The 13,746-nt window shown below is 40.3% G+C and overlaps 1 protein-coding gene across 1 annotated transcript; it reads right to left on the bottom strand.

The window, feature by feature from the left end:
• Positions 1–1,187: 1,187 nt before the first annotated feature.
• si:ch211-261a10.5 (potassium channel subfamily K member 13) lies at positions 1,188–13,089 on the bottom strand. The gene is made up of 3 exons (XM_041798306.1): positions 12,753–13,089; positions 1,318–1,961; positions 1,188–1,232 (listed from the first exon to the last, which is right to left on the bottom strand). Exons 1-3 carry the CDS (start codon positions 13,087–13,089, stop codon positions 1,188–1,190), a joined length of 1,026 nt encoding a protein of 341 aa, XP_041654240.1.
• Between the last annotated feature and the right edge of the window lie 657 nt (positions 13,090–13,746).

The raw sequence follows: 13,746 nt of genomic DNA, 5'->3' as shown, positions 1-13,746 counted from the left end.
CTTTAAATATTGGTCTATATTGGCTGTAAATATCAGCCTGTACTGTCGGCAGTTATCAGCCTGTGTTGGCTGTGACTATTGGACTATATCATCCTTTATTGTCAGTAACTATCAGTGTACACTGGCAGAAAATGTTGGCTTATTCCTTCTGTAATAGTTGGCCTATGATGGCTGTGAATATTGACCTTTACCAGCCATATTGGCCATAAATATGAATCTAAATTGGCTGTAATTATCATCCTATAAAGGCTGTAAATATCAGCCAATATTGGCTGTAAATACTGGCCTATGTAGGCTGTGACTATTGGCCTTAATCAGTCTATATTGTCTGTAACTTTTAGTCTATATTGGCAATAAATGTTTGCTTATACCTTCCGTAATTATCGGCCAATGTTGAATGTTAATATTGGCCCATATAAGCCATAAACATGGGTCTATATCGGCTATAGGCCTATACTGTTGGCAGTTATCAGCCTATGTTGGCTGTGACTATTGGCCTTTATCGGCCTATATTGTGAGTAACTATCAGTCTGTATTGTCAGTAAATATTGGCTTATTCCCTCTGTAGTTGTCATCCTCTATTGGCTGTTAATTTTGGCATATGTTGGCTGTGAATATTGGCCTACATCAGCCTATATTGGCCATAAATATGGACCTATATCGGCTGTAATTACCTGTCTATACCTTCTGTAATTATCGGCCTGTGTTGGCTGTAAATATCAGCCTATACGGGCTCTAGTCATCGACTTATGTTAGTTATTAATATCGGCCTATATCAGCACATATTGGCTGTAAATAATGATCTTTATAGTCTGAAAATGCTGGCCTTTATTGGCTTTAAATATCAACCTAGAGTTTTAGGACCAACCGACACACATTAGCTCAAGACTTTACCTTGTTTATTCTCATTCTCTAAACTCTAAAATGTATTTCAAAGACCAGAGTTTGTTTCTTTGTTCATCATCAAACTTTTAAAGTGTGTTAATTGACTTAAATTTTAGGTGAACTCCATTTATATAATAGTATCGAGATTGATATTGGCAAAAATGAATTTGTAGTTATCAGCCTGTAAGACTTTGGCAAAAATTCAAAATCTCTATTTTCAGAAATCTTAACATTCTACCAAGAGGGCAGTGCTCTGGTATAGGTTTGATTGTTTTCATACGAGCTGTTATTCTGGTCTTGTTTCACTGAGGTTCCTCTTTCTCTGTTGCATGCTGTTTCCACTTGTGCTTCACCACAAAGATATTTACCAATAGAAGTAGGCACACAGGAGCGCCACAGCATGCTATGTCCTGAGCTACAGACTGCTGCTACCTGCTGCCTATGCTGAGTATCATTCTCATAATAATATAGTGGTGTGTCTGAAGCAGAAAAGCACATTTTGAACAGAGGTCTGAGCTGCAGCCTATAGCGACAGATACCGCTGTACATCCAGGCCAATGTCCTCAGCATCCAGTTTAGTCCCTGCTTGATTATCACAGAGACGGCGTTAAAGAGAGAGTAAGTGCAGCACACTCCCAAGAGCATCAGGAGACAGTTTGCGACCTGGTAAGTCCGAGACTCCTCATGTTGCTTTCTTTGTCCACTTACAAAGTCACCAAAACCTACTGTGCTAAACGCCACAAAGCAGAAGTAGAGAGACTCGAAGTAAGTCCAGCCCTCCATGGCTGAATAAAGGGAAGCAGCTCCACATGCAACCAGCAAGACGGCAACAAAAAGAATAGATGTGACATGATAAATAGATGGCTTCCATTCCTGATTATTGTCACTGGCTCTGCTGTTAAGTTCGCCATGTCCATTTCTCCTTCTTTGGCACCAGAGTATCAGGAAGCTCAGTAACGTTATGACTCGCTCCAGGAAGAGATTGAAAAAGAGGATGGTGGCAGAGCATCCTAGCAATCCATAGAAAAGAAGCAAGATCTTCCCAGTTACAGTGGATGGTGCCGTCACTCCAAACCCTGTGAAAAAACACCAGAAATTAAAAGTCGCATTAGTCAGAACGATCACAAGTCTAATGGTTTAGGACTCATCCCCACTGTATGGCTCAACTCGACCAACCATACTACCATACATGGACTTTTACGTGCCAACCATCCTAATAAAAATCTGCAAAAAGTAAGGTTTGGGATTTTGTTGAAGTTGCATGTAATAAGCTTTCATTGTGAGTGAGTGGGTGAGGTGATAACAGCATTGAGAGAAGAACTCCAGTAATGTTAGGATTCAACCTCTTGTTAAATTCGATCATGTCTAGTTGATACAACAAAGACAACATAGGAAAGAGGTAAAGATATAACATTAGCAGTCATAATGTCTTAGACTACTGGTTCACCCACATTGTTGACATTACCAAAAAAGGCTCATTCTATTAAATAAGGGGTCAACATTTTAAAACAGTCTACAGTTTACTTAAGCAAAAATAAATAAAGCCTGTATTTTTGTTGCTTGTGAAGGATTTCTGTTGTTAAGGGTTACTGACATTCACAAGCCCCATATGTGGCTATAAATCAGAAAGCTTTCCTCCCTAATGGCTGGTCTTCTTAGTAGAAGCCAATGACTTTTATACTGGGTTGTTTAATTTGGAGCATGACCTAGCATCGCAACACGTTTTCACTTTCTATGGTCTTTTCAGTCCCTCATGGATAAGGATGGACCAAGATATCAATACAGCACTATTTATTGCAGTTCTTTCAATGCTGTTACTGAATCGCTGGAGAAAATATCTATATTTAAATTAATAAAAAAACAGTGCTCTTAACAGATTTCCCTGCAAATTTGACTCATCAGGTCTTTACTTAACAGCGTCAATGTGTCCAACAGAAGGGAGAGGAGGAGTTGCAGAAACTTGGAGGTAAAGGGGGGATGGAGCAAAAAAAAAAAAAAAATGACACCATTGTTTTTTAAGATAACATTTGCCCTTTTAGGCTTTAATTACTCCACATAGAAATCTATGTGCCCATTATCCATACCAGTCTTTAAAAAAAAAACCCTCTTCAAAAGTCATATTAAATGTAATGAACAAATAAATAGAATCACAAAACTTACAGAAATTAAGGAAGCATATTAAGTTGTATGCATTCATTTTTGATATAAATTATTGCAATATACAAGTCATTTATTGGATAAGCACAATGCTATATAAACATCCTTGGCATAGCAACGTTTTAGAAACCCTGCCTTAGGTATCTAGTAGATGGACTATTTAATTGAAGGCCCTGGGGAAGCCCTTTGAGTAGACTGCTAATCCTTGAAAAAGATCCACGCAAGTTTAAAAATAAAATGATGTATGTTTATCATGTCTTCATGCCCCCCCCCCCCAATGATGTTGTAACTACAAGGCTGTCTGAGGCGGCAGACCCACGGCTAAGCAGCGCCGCCGAGGAACTCGTGCCCATTGATTACTGTGGTGTTCAAAATTCAAAGTCCGAGAAAAACAGAACGGATGCGCGGATCATCACCAAAATCTATTCCATTCTTCCCTGTCACTATCCCAATATTCCCTGAAAGTTTGGTGAAGATCCGACTTTCTGTTCTCGAGTTATCTTGTACACATACAAACAAAGAAACAAAGAAAGATACGGAACTCTTTACATAACCCCCTGCAGATTTCATTAGCGTGGGTAGTTATCCGTGTACATGTTCTCTCCGGCACATAAAAAAAAAACAAAAAATATTTATGGCCATATCTGTGCTAGCCTGTAATTCAGTTAGCCAGACAAAACGTCTCCTTTGACTTAAAAAAAAACGACAAAAATGATATGCAGAGAACTGACAGTTCACTGGTGATAGGACAGAGAAGTGTGTGTTTTTGTCTTTTTGTGCAAGCCCTGCATGCTGACTCAGCAGTGCCTGCGTATTGGTTTTTAAGGAATAGAACTTGAGAAGGTATTTCAAAACAACTTTTGCTAACTTTGAGAACAGTTCCCCGCTTGGCTGCAATGTTTGCCACAAGAAGATTTTGTAGCGGATCCATGAGCAAAGACGGCGTACATTTTTCAGACTCCTACAGAACAAGAGCGCTAAATCGGCATTAATACCAGCATGGATTTTAGGAAACTAAAAGGCCATTAACAAATGCAGAGACTGTCAATGTATGTATGTCAGCTGAGAAGGTTGATACAGACGAGAAAATCCAAAACAGTTTGATTGACTAAAGCTATAAAAATTATTACACATATGTCATCTTAGTCAGACCGTTCATTTAGGATCCTTTTTTCAGGAACTGGCCTCCCATTCTCATAGATAACTGTCTTGCAATATACCAATTATTGCAGAACTACTCTATAGTGATATCATCATTATTATTGGCCAGTTAATGTATAGGAAGTTGTGATTCCTTACTAGGGTAGGTTGCAATTTGTCAGATCCCCTATGTTTGTATGACTTAAGACCCCAAACACAGTAGTGCAACACTAAAGTAGAGCCTAAGCTTCCCACCCATGACTTTGGTAGAGAATGCCTTTGGTTTGTTTACTACTTGTTACCTGCCACCCTTCTGATGTACTGAAGGAAAAACACTGAATGGCTGTGTTATCCAGAAAGGAAGAAACAAACAAATGATAAAGGACTCTAGAAGAAAAACTGAGGGATTTAAATGTAGAAATGTGCATGATAATGATCCGCATGAGTTTAAAGCTCAGCACTGGAGTGCAGCCTTGATGATACACCAGTCACATATGAGGACATTGTTAACCAGCTTGTGTTTTGACTAAGTGCTTACACGTTGCATGGGTTTAAACAGCTTAAATGCTGTGGAAGATCATGAGAAGCCTTGTAGCGAAGGGGTGCAAGATCTGCAAATTAAGCTGGGAAACTGCAACAGCAGCTGTACTTTCATAGCTGAGGTGACACTGTGGCTCACAGTGGAAAAAAGACAAAACTTTAGATATCATCTTCATACAGTAAATAGGTGGGTTTGATATTTGGTTTATGTTTTAGAAATTTTAAAAGTACAAGTTTATTTAAGGGAGGATGTTGCAATTTGGACCTTACATAGAATAAACATGACTGAACAAAGAGACAGGACACAACAAACATGTTTGAAAAGTGCATAGCCACGAAAGGGCATGCATACAGTTAAGCCTTAAGCTACACCATTTTCACACATGTTTCACACATCCATCTGGAAAACCACTCATAGACAGCTTTTGGAAAAGAGCAGAGCCTTTGAAAAAAAAAAAAAAATAAACAAAACGGAGTGTGATTGGATAAACATTCTGTCACATCCTTATGGGCCAATCAGAGCGACAAAACACATGGCATAGCCACTACCAAGCTGTGCCCCTACCGAACTCCATATGGAACTGCATCATGCAAACCATCAAGCGGCTGTAGACATGTCAGTACACGACTTTTGCCGTTTTTGAAAAGAAGACAACTCACTGCTATTCTTTGTACTTCTTTTGATGAAGAAATGTCAAGTTCTGATAAAACTGGCGCTTTAGCAGCATCCACGCTGATGTCTTCCACCATAATTCCACCGGCCTCTTGTTGCTGCTTGTTTACGTCACGACTCCGCCGTCGCTGATTGGTTCTGTCACTAACTGAGCCTGAACTGAGCTTCAGATGGGAGCTTTGCAAGATGAATTCGCCAGTGAGAAACACAGAAACAGGTGTATCTGTTGTGCAAGGTTAGGAATTTGGGTAATTTCTCAACGAATTTCCTCATTATCTATGGACAACTAGCTTTGCTTATCAGAGAAAGAAGCTAAATTGGTTGCAGTCTTGTAAAAACAAATGATATGACCTCATTATTACCAGAAAAAGTAAATTAAAAGTCAGCTCAAGGTTTCAGATACGCTGCAGGTCTATTTCAGCGCTGGCCACTGCCAAACGTCGTAAATTCATTGTCGTTCAGAAAGCACCAACCATGGAAGTCACAAGCGTAGAATATCCGGTTCTTTCAAAATTAAACACAATGCACGGACTCCCAATCGTAAAGCATCACTATATCAACATTATGTCTCCGAGAGGTCAGTGGGTCACAGAGCTACAGCGGCACCATTGACAAGGAAAAGTTAACTTTTGGGGATATTTAGCCAAAGAATTTTGCATAAAACCACAGATCCTTTAAGCAAACATGAACCCTTTAACTTCCTAATGTACTCACTCAATGGAGGAAGCAATAATATCATGGACTTGTACCGGAAAGGATGATAAATTAACCCCAAAAGGTAAAATAGTCCACTGTTGACATGCTATTCCTGCGTGAACTCGCAGTTCTCCCTGATCTCTTCCTGCTGATTAGGGCTGCGCGCAGCGCTCTAGACTCACTTCCAGTGGGTGAGGTCGCTCGCCTTTCGGTCGGAGTAAACCGGCTGTGCTTGGTGCGCGGTGCGCACGCTGTATATGGAAATTTGGGGTTAGCCCTTGGACACTGACTATCACTTTGGAATTTCCCCTTGTGGGATTAATAAAGGAATATCTTATCTTCACCCAGGTGACAGATACAGCATTCATCATCATGTCCTGTATGAGAAGGTTCGTTGGTCTTCCCTTTAAGAGAGGTGCAGCAGACATTGTTTTTTTTAAATATATTTTTAAGGCCCTCACTGGAAACTAGCACCTTACATCTCAGACTTGTTGCAGTGGAGTTCAACACTCACATGATCTGCTCTATTGATTGGTTAGTTCTAAAAGTCTAAAAGTTCCAAACTTATATAACGCCCTTCAGCAAACTCTTAAAATTGAAGCCCTGCCCTTTTTTGCAAAGTTTAAGACCTTAGTCACCTTGTTTCCAAAATGTCATTGTTTGATTGATTGTCCTTTTAAGGATAAATGAAGGTTTGAAATGAAATTAAAATTAATAGAAAAGCACTGTGTACGTAAAAACATCTATTTCTGGTATGCAATTTTAATTTCTGAAGTTTTATTGTCTGAAAACACTTACCGACATACATAACACTGTTTCTGTTTATCAAGGCTCCTCTTCACCAGAGTAAACCTATCTTGGCCAATAGCAGCCTGTTGACATTTATCATATCCCCATGTATAAATTAGTGAGAAAAATGTATTGCTCCATCCTTTATCCTTAGCTTATTTATATGATCAACTTTTCAAACTCTTTGTTTTGTTTTTTGTTTTTTTTTTAATTTGTAGCTGAAGAAAACTGGTAGAATTGTGCATAGTCCTTTTAAGATGGTGCACATGGCCCAGTATTCTATGTGGCGTATGTAACGCCACATTTTTTATTGATAAGAGCTGTCTAACAACACTCCCACCTCTCTAAAGTAACCATGCCCCCATTTAGGTGTAAACAAACCTGCTCACGTGAATGCTCCTGCTGCATTTCATTTACCTTGGATGTTGGAGCTGGGAATGACGGGGCCAATGTTGCCAACTTGGCGACTTTCTTGCTAAATCTGGTGACTTTCCAACTCCTCTTTGTGACTTTCTTTCTCAAAAGCGACTAGCGACAAATCTAGCGACTTTTTCTGGTGTTATTGGAGAGTTTTCTGATGTTTTGGAGAGACTGACATGAAAGCACATAACACTCTGCAGCTACTGTCCTCAACAAGTAGCGGGTGCTGCCGTGAGCCCCTCCCCCATCCCAAAGCACTCACAGGTGGTCAGGTTCACAGTAGCCTCCTGCAGCACTCCCAGCTGCAGGTCAGAGCAGAGAGGAGACCCACACCACTCCGAGTCCAGACTGCAAAGCTGCCCCTGTTCCCACCCTGGTTTACAGATCAAGATATAAATGTAAATAAAACACTGAAATAAATCACTGGATAATCCAGTGATTTATTTTAGTGTGAATTAGATTGAATCGCATTTAAAGAAAACCAATAATCAACAGAAGAAAGCTCATTTCTAGTTCTAAAAATATTTAGCGTTTTTTTAAACTCTCTCCCACAACGTTATTCTGCTCTCCTACAGCGTCCATTACAAACAATTATGCAAATTAGGTGATGACATCATTTAGCGACTTTTAGGACAGCCAATAGTTACTTGCCTTACTGAGGAGTTGGCAACACTGGATGTTGCACCTGAGTTGAATGCTCTCCATTTGCTAGGAGTTTGTGACTGGGGATACTGGGGGTTGCTCCCAACTTTCCAAGTCAGAATTCCGAGTTTAGGGTGCATTTTTGAAGACGTATCCAACTGATGGCTTGGTATTTCCAAGTTCTGCAATTAAATGGAACGCACCATTACTCTGCCACAACACCAAAGAGGAGATGGTCTTCACTCTCATAGGCTAAAAGACAGAAACTAGCCCAGGCTGGCTTTATTATTTTTCTCTTTCTAACTAAGAAAGTGAGATAGCTAGAAAACAACTGAACTTTGTTGAAACAAGCCTATTAGGAAATGAATTTGGCAAGCCTGGATGTGATAATACACCTGCTCCAGGAACCCTGATTAAAGTCAGATCAATGCCCATATTAAACAAGATAATACAGGAAATATGTCACACATTGCAGTTAGAAATCACGGTTTATTTGCTGTTATTTGTCGGTTGTAGTTGGCAGTGCTGCATAAACATGTTAGAACGTGTCCGTCACTGTGCAGCCAAATGGTGTGATGCTTTCTTAAAACTCCACAATAAAGTGTGAGCTCTAAAACTGTCAATAAGTCAAAAGGCACAGCTTTAATCCTCCAGTTACTGTGTTGTAAGCTAATCACCACTCATGCATATCAGCAAGTGGAGATGCTGAGCAATTAGGCAGTTATTTGTGGAAAAAAACCTCATTTTTTTGCAAATTGGCCTTATTGCATTAAGCATCTTATGATGAGGATGGTAACAGTACAACATTAACAGAGTAAAGATTAGAATACTGTCTATGAGAGATGATGAAAAGTTTGCTGCAGTTTTTTTGCACAAACTTTCCAGAGATCAGGAAACAGTTCCCTTTCTGTATGACGTAGAAATAAATTATGTGTAAATGATGTGCAAATAAGGTTTGTAAATATTACTTTGGCATTGCTAATACTAAGCCATAACCAGGAGTTAATTCAGCATGTGGCTCCCAGCTGCTCTTTTATCCATGTGTTGCACTGTTTTGCATGACGAGGTTGTGACTGTTGCAGTTTTTTTCTTAGATGTTTTTCATTCAGGTAGGAAACTTTGTCAGGGTTGTGTTGAAGTTAACACATTAATATTACCATTCCTTTAATTAAACACACTGTCTGTTACTCTTAATATTTAACATGGATTGCCAGAATCTGTTCAGGATGCAGGCAGGATTGGAAGGACCTGTTGTGGGTGCAGGCGGGAGTGGATGGCACATGCTGCGGGAGTGGGTGGTAATCGTCAGAAATCCAGCGGGAGCAGCCAGGAGCGGAATTAAGAAGAGTCCTGTGCAAGGCTCCGGTACATGTTAAACCCCAGGGTTCTCATATCTTAATTTACTGCCATTTATTTGATGGCAAAATAACCAAATGGAAGATGCCAGGATTGCTGAAGAATAAGAGGTGCAATCTGCAGTGGTTCACAATAACGAGAACCACTTTTCAAAAGTTGAAAACCTCCAATAAAATTCTGTTGGGAAAGTTAAGAGTTTATCACAAGTAGACATGTGTTTTAAGTTTAGTGCAACTGTTTGCTCTTACAGATGTTTTTTATTCTGTGATATGGAAAGAAAAGCAAAAAGACAGGAACAAAAGTTGGAACAGATTAAACCAAGAGCCTGATCAGACGTCAGAGGAAGTTTTCAAGGCAGGAAAGGAAAGCAGACGTGAATGTGCAATAATTTGTTGGCTGACAGTTTGTGTGGGAAGTTTACAGTATGTGGAGATGATTTCCTTAGGATAGCACTTCCCTCCTTCCCTTGGCTTTTTTTGACACATTAATGACCTTACTGGCCTGTAATTCAGCATGAACATGCCCGGGTGACGGAGATTTTATAACCCATGTGACTCATGACATTTGCTTTTGTATTTTAGCAGCTGCCTACACTGCACTAAAAGCTTTCACATGGAAAGTGAGAGATTTTTTGGATCTCACCATCAGCTTGGCCTTTCCTCTACATTCCCAAATGACTCTCTTGTAATTGACACGGGAGTCTTTTCCTTTCCCTGTCGCCCATACGACCTCACACTATGACCCTGTGGTTCCACCCACTCTGTCCTTCCTGGTTAGCGGAGGTACATTAAAATAGAATCAGTTCAGATGGGACTCATTTGCTTTGTTAGTGGTAGTCTGTCATAAGTTCACCCCTGTAATCAGACGAGTGATTCACTCTGGATATGTAAACACTGAGGTCACAGGCATCAAAAAATGAAGGCAATTGACCACGGGATGTAAGGGAGAAAGCAGAGCACATTATTGTCAGTGAGAAGAAGTTGGAGCCAGCATGAGTCAAAGAAAACAATGATTGTTTCTCATGAAAAATAAATCAGTGAGTAGAATAGAGAATCATAAAATCCAGAGGTGTACTTACATAAGGAAATGATTGCAATCAGCAGATGCGGAAGTTGTCTTAAAAAGGAAATTGATCCAGACAGAGTGCCGTCTGTCCTTCAGTTTCCACAGTGATAGAGTGACTAAAGATAGTGGATACTGCTGGAAAGCTGTAAATTGATTCTAGGAGATGAGACTGACTAATTATTTGTTTTTATCTCTAAAGCATGGTTGTTCCCTATACTTAAAAAAATATAAAAAATTAAGTAAAAAATAAAGTAAAATATTGATTTTGATAAGCTGTATGAGAGTTGTAATTGTCTCCTCTTCAAAGGATCGATATAGCTTCATGTGTTTTTGTTTTTTTATGATATACTGTGAAGCTGTTGAAGATATGTGAGGAAGCATATTGATTGGTTGTCATGAAATCCTCTTTCTATCTTGATATACTGAACATGAGGTCTCCATTTTATTGGTTTTTGTCTTTCCTCAGTATGTACCTTTTGGCTACAGCGGTCAGAATGAAAGAGATGTGAATGTTTAACCTTGAAAAGCCGATGGATTGGCCAGATTCCAAGTCTGTCATCAGGCAGATCCATGTTATAAGCTTCCATCTGAAAAGTTTGTCCTCGGCTGAGAATGACCAGGCCAATCAGCATCATTTGAGGAGAACAAGGTAAAAGCTATGGGTGTGGTTTAATTGCACTGCAAGCCAATTAACCCTGGCTGCAAGTAGGGATGGGCAATAAATTGAGTATACTCAATATATCCCGGCTTTTACCATGTGAGATTTATAAAACTACAATATTGCCGCCCTTAAGTATAAATTAAGTGAGAATTTTGAGCTGTTGGGGTAAAATGATAATGAATGCTTCACAATGCAGAGAGCTCGCTCATCCAGAAAACTCTACTCCAAGCATGCACGTTTTTGTATCAGCAGAGGTGAGAGAAGCACATGAGAGTGGAGGAAGTAAACAAGCCGCCAAAGCGAGTTAGCAGTGTTAGGAGACGGACATGGATGCTACAAGTGGCGAGGGAGAACTGAGCGACGTTTTAGAGCTTGTGGAAGCTTCAGTGACTTTTAAATCCAACGTGTTGAAGCATTTGGGTTTTTCTGGTATCAAGAAATGAGAAAGAAGAAAAAGGTGACGGACGATCAATGATATGCAGATACTGCTAGAATGCCGTGACCGAGCCGATAGGGAATACTCCACTCAGCAAATCATCACTCCAAAAGATTCTCAGAGATGTGAGGAAGAGAATCAAGCCAGGCCAAAAGACTCTTAAGGAAGCGTTCACAATCCCACTCCCCCACAACAGTACCAGGGATATCTGTGAATATATCAACAAGGACCTTCAGCTATTTTCAGTGTTGCACTAGGAAGGTTGTAGAAGGTAAGTAAACATGCTGGCTAGCACATATTGTAGATTTCAAAGTGTAGTTGTTTCATAAATGCCAATGTCACTTTTTTCCAAGTCTTCATTTGTTGTTTAGTTTTTTTAAATATCGTACAGTAGACTTGTTACCGAGGTGTAACTATACCGTGAGATTTTGATACCATTAAATCTCTATTATCTGTGCATCTCTACCTATGGTATATTCTTCTGATGTGGAAACAGAAAGCTCCATTAACAGGTGAAGCTTAGGGCGCACTCCGTACTGGGCCTTATTCTAACCGTGCTGAAGCCCGTTTGACCCCCTCCCCTGTCCCCCCTTTGGCCCGCGCTCACACTGCTCAATGCATCCAGGCCTGAGCTCAGCTACGTTAAATGGCACCTTCATCACACGAAGCATCCACTGTTGATGAACTTATACCTGTTGATGACTCAGTAAACATAAGTGTTGCTTTACAAGCTGTAAAAAAATAGCAACAGATTTATACAACATCTGTTCTGACACCATGGTTATTTCAGCTGACCTGGGATGAGTAGCTACCTTAACTATACAGAGCCCAGTGAGGAGAGAGAGAGAGAATTAAAGCAGTCCATAGCAGAGTGTTATCTCTCACAGCATATAATCTGGAGCCTGCTCAGAGTTCCAAGCACTTCTGCTGAATGAAACCCAGACTTTTTGACTTGTATGCGCCCCTACAGTCATTCCTCCACATGTCCGTGTACTGTCTGAATCCCTCCGGCATTCTTTGATGCACCATGAACTGTGCCATCTCTCTGTGTAATTTTTGATTCTTTGCAGTGCTGCACCAAAAAAGCCCTAATATCACAACACAGCCTGTGTCCAGAGCAGGTTAAAATGTTCAGTTAAAAGTTTTTTTTTTTACCACGACGAGAGCTTAAAGTGAAAATGCCACTGGATTAATAAACACTGTTCCATTCAAATCCCTCCTCTACAATAAAGGCAACAAACCCAAATTGAAAAATTCCACAGTATTTCCAGCACCATTTCTTTGTGACTCACCAATGGTGGAGACTACTGTTCCCACAAAATAGAAAGCACCTGGAATGTCCCAAAGAGCCCTGCCTCGCTCTGTCCTGATTCCCGCAGTCCTCGCCTCCTCGTAGTGGTGTAGCAGAGACTTCAGATCTTCATAGCTGATATTGTGGACCTGACTAAAGTCCTGTAGCCTCCTCTCCCAGAGTTGATGAGCCTGAAGCTCCACTGGCCTCTCCAAAGATGAAAAAATGGCAGCACCAGCTAGCATGTATAGAGCAATGAGCACAAAGAGAAGGTAGAAACTGGCTGTTTCCCTGCTGGGGATCAGGGACGGGCAGCAGCAGGAGAAACCTGTCTTCATTCTTACTTGTCAAGGCTGCAGACAGATTATTCCTGTGTGTGTGCTGTAAAACAACCACTGTGCTAAGCAACAGCAACAAGAGTCATGATATTTGCTCAGATGTCTGACACCATCAGTGTACAGGTGCAACAGGAGGGACTGATTGCTTGCCTTTCCGTTGTTCTGTCTTTATCTTGCTCTTAAAAGTAAATCTTTCGTGTTCACTTCAGGTGTTCAAAACAAAAATCTACTCCTCTCAGCTGGGTTGCTACTAGGTCTGCAGGTGGCTCTGACAGAGGCTTCAATTATGTCTGCTGCTTATCACCAGCTCAATAATCCGTCTTTTATGAACCATAAACAAATACAAACAGGCTGGTTCTCTGTCTCAGTCTATTCAGGCCAACATACAGTAAGCAGACTGATTTGAAACAGTGCATCTAGAAATATGCTTATCTGGTCAACTCCCATCATAATGGGGAGTTATTTCTTTTATTTTCATCTGTTCGGAGAATTTTATCATTCATAAGAATCTGGTGTGGTCAAAACTGTCCAAGTTTCCTATTTATCAGATGTTTAAGTATCCTGTTTCTTTGTTAGGGCATACCCGATTACAAAAAGTGGAACAGCCTGTTGAAATGGTTGCTACAAATGTGGGAGAGTCTTTGAGACGGACGATGA

Source organism: Cheilinus undulatus, linkage group 2, assembly GCF_018320785.1.
Source record: "Cheilinus undulatus linkage group 2, ASM1832078v1, whole genome shotgun sequence".
NCBI classification, from domain to species: domain Eukaryota; kingdom Metazoa; phylum Chordata; class Actinopteri; order Labriformes; family Labridae; genus Cheilinus; species Cheilinus undulatus.
The sequence above is the reverse complement of the archived record's forward strand: the minus strand, read 5'-3'. Positions and strand labels throughout refer to the sequence as shown.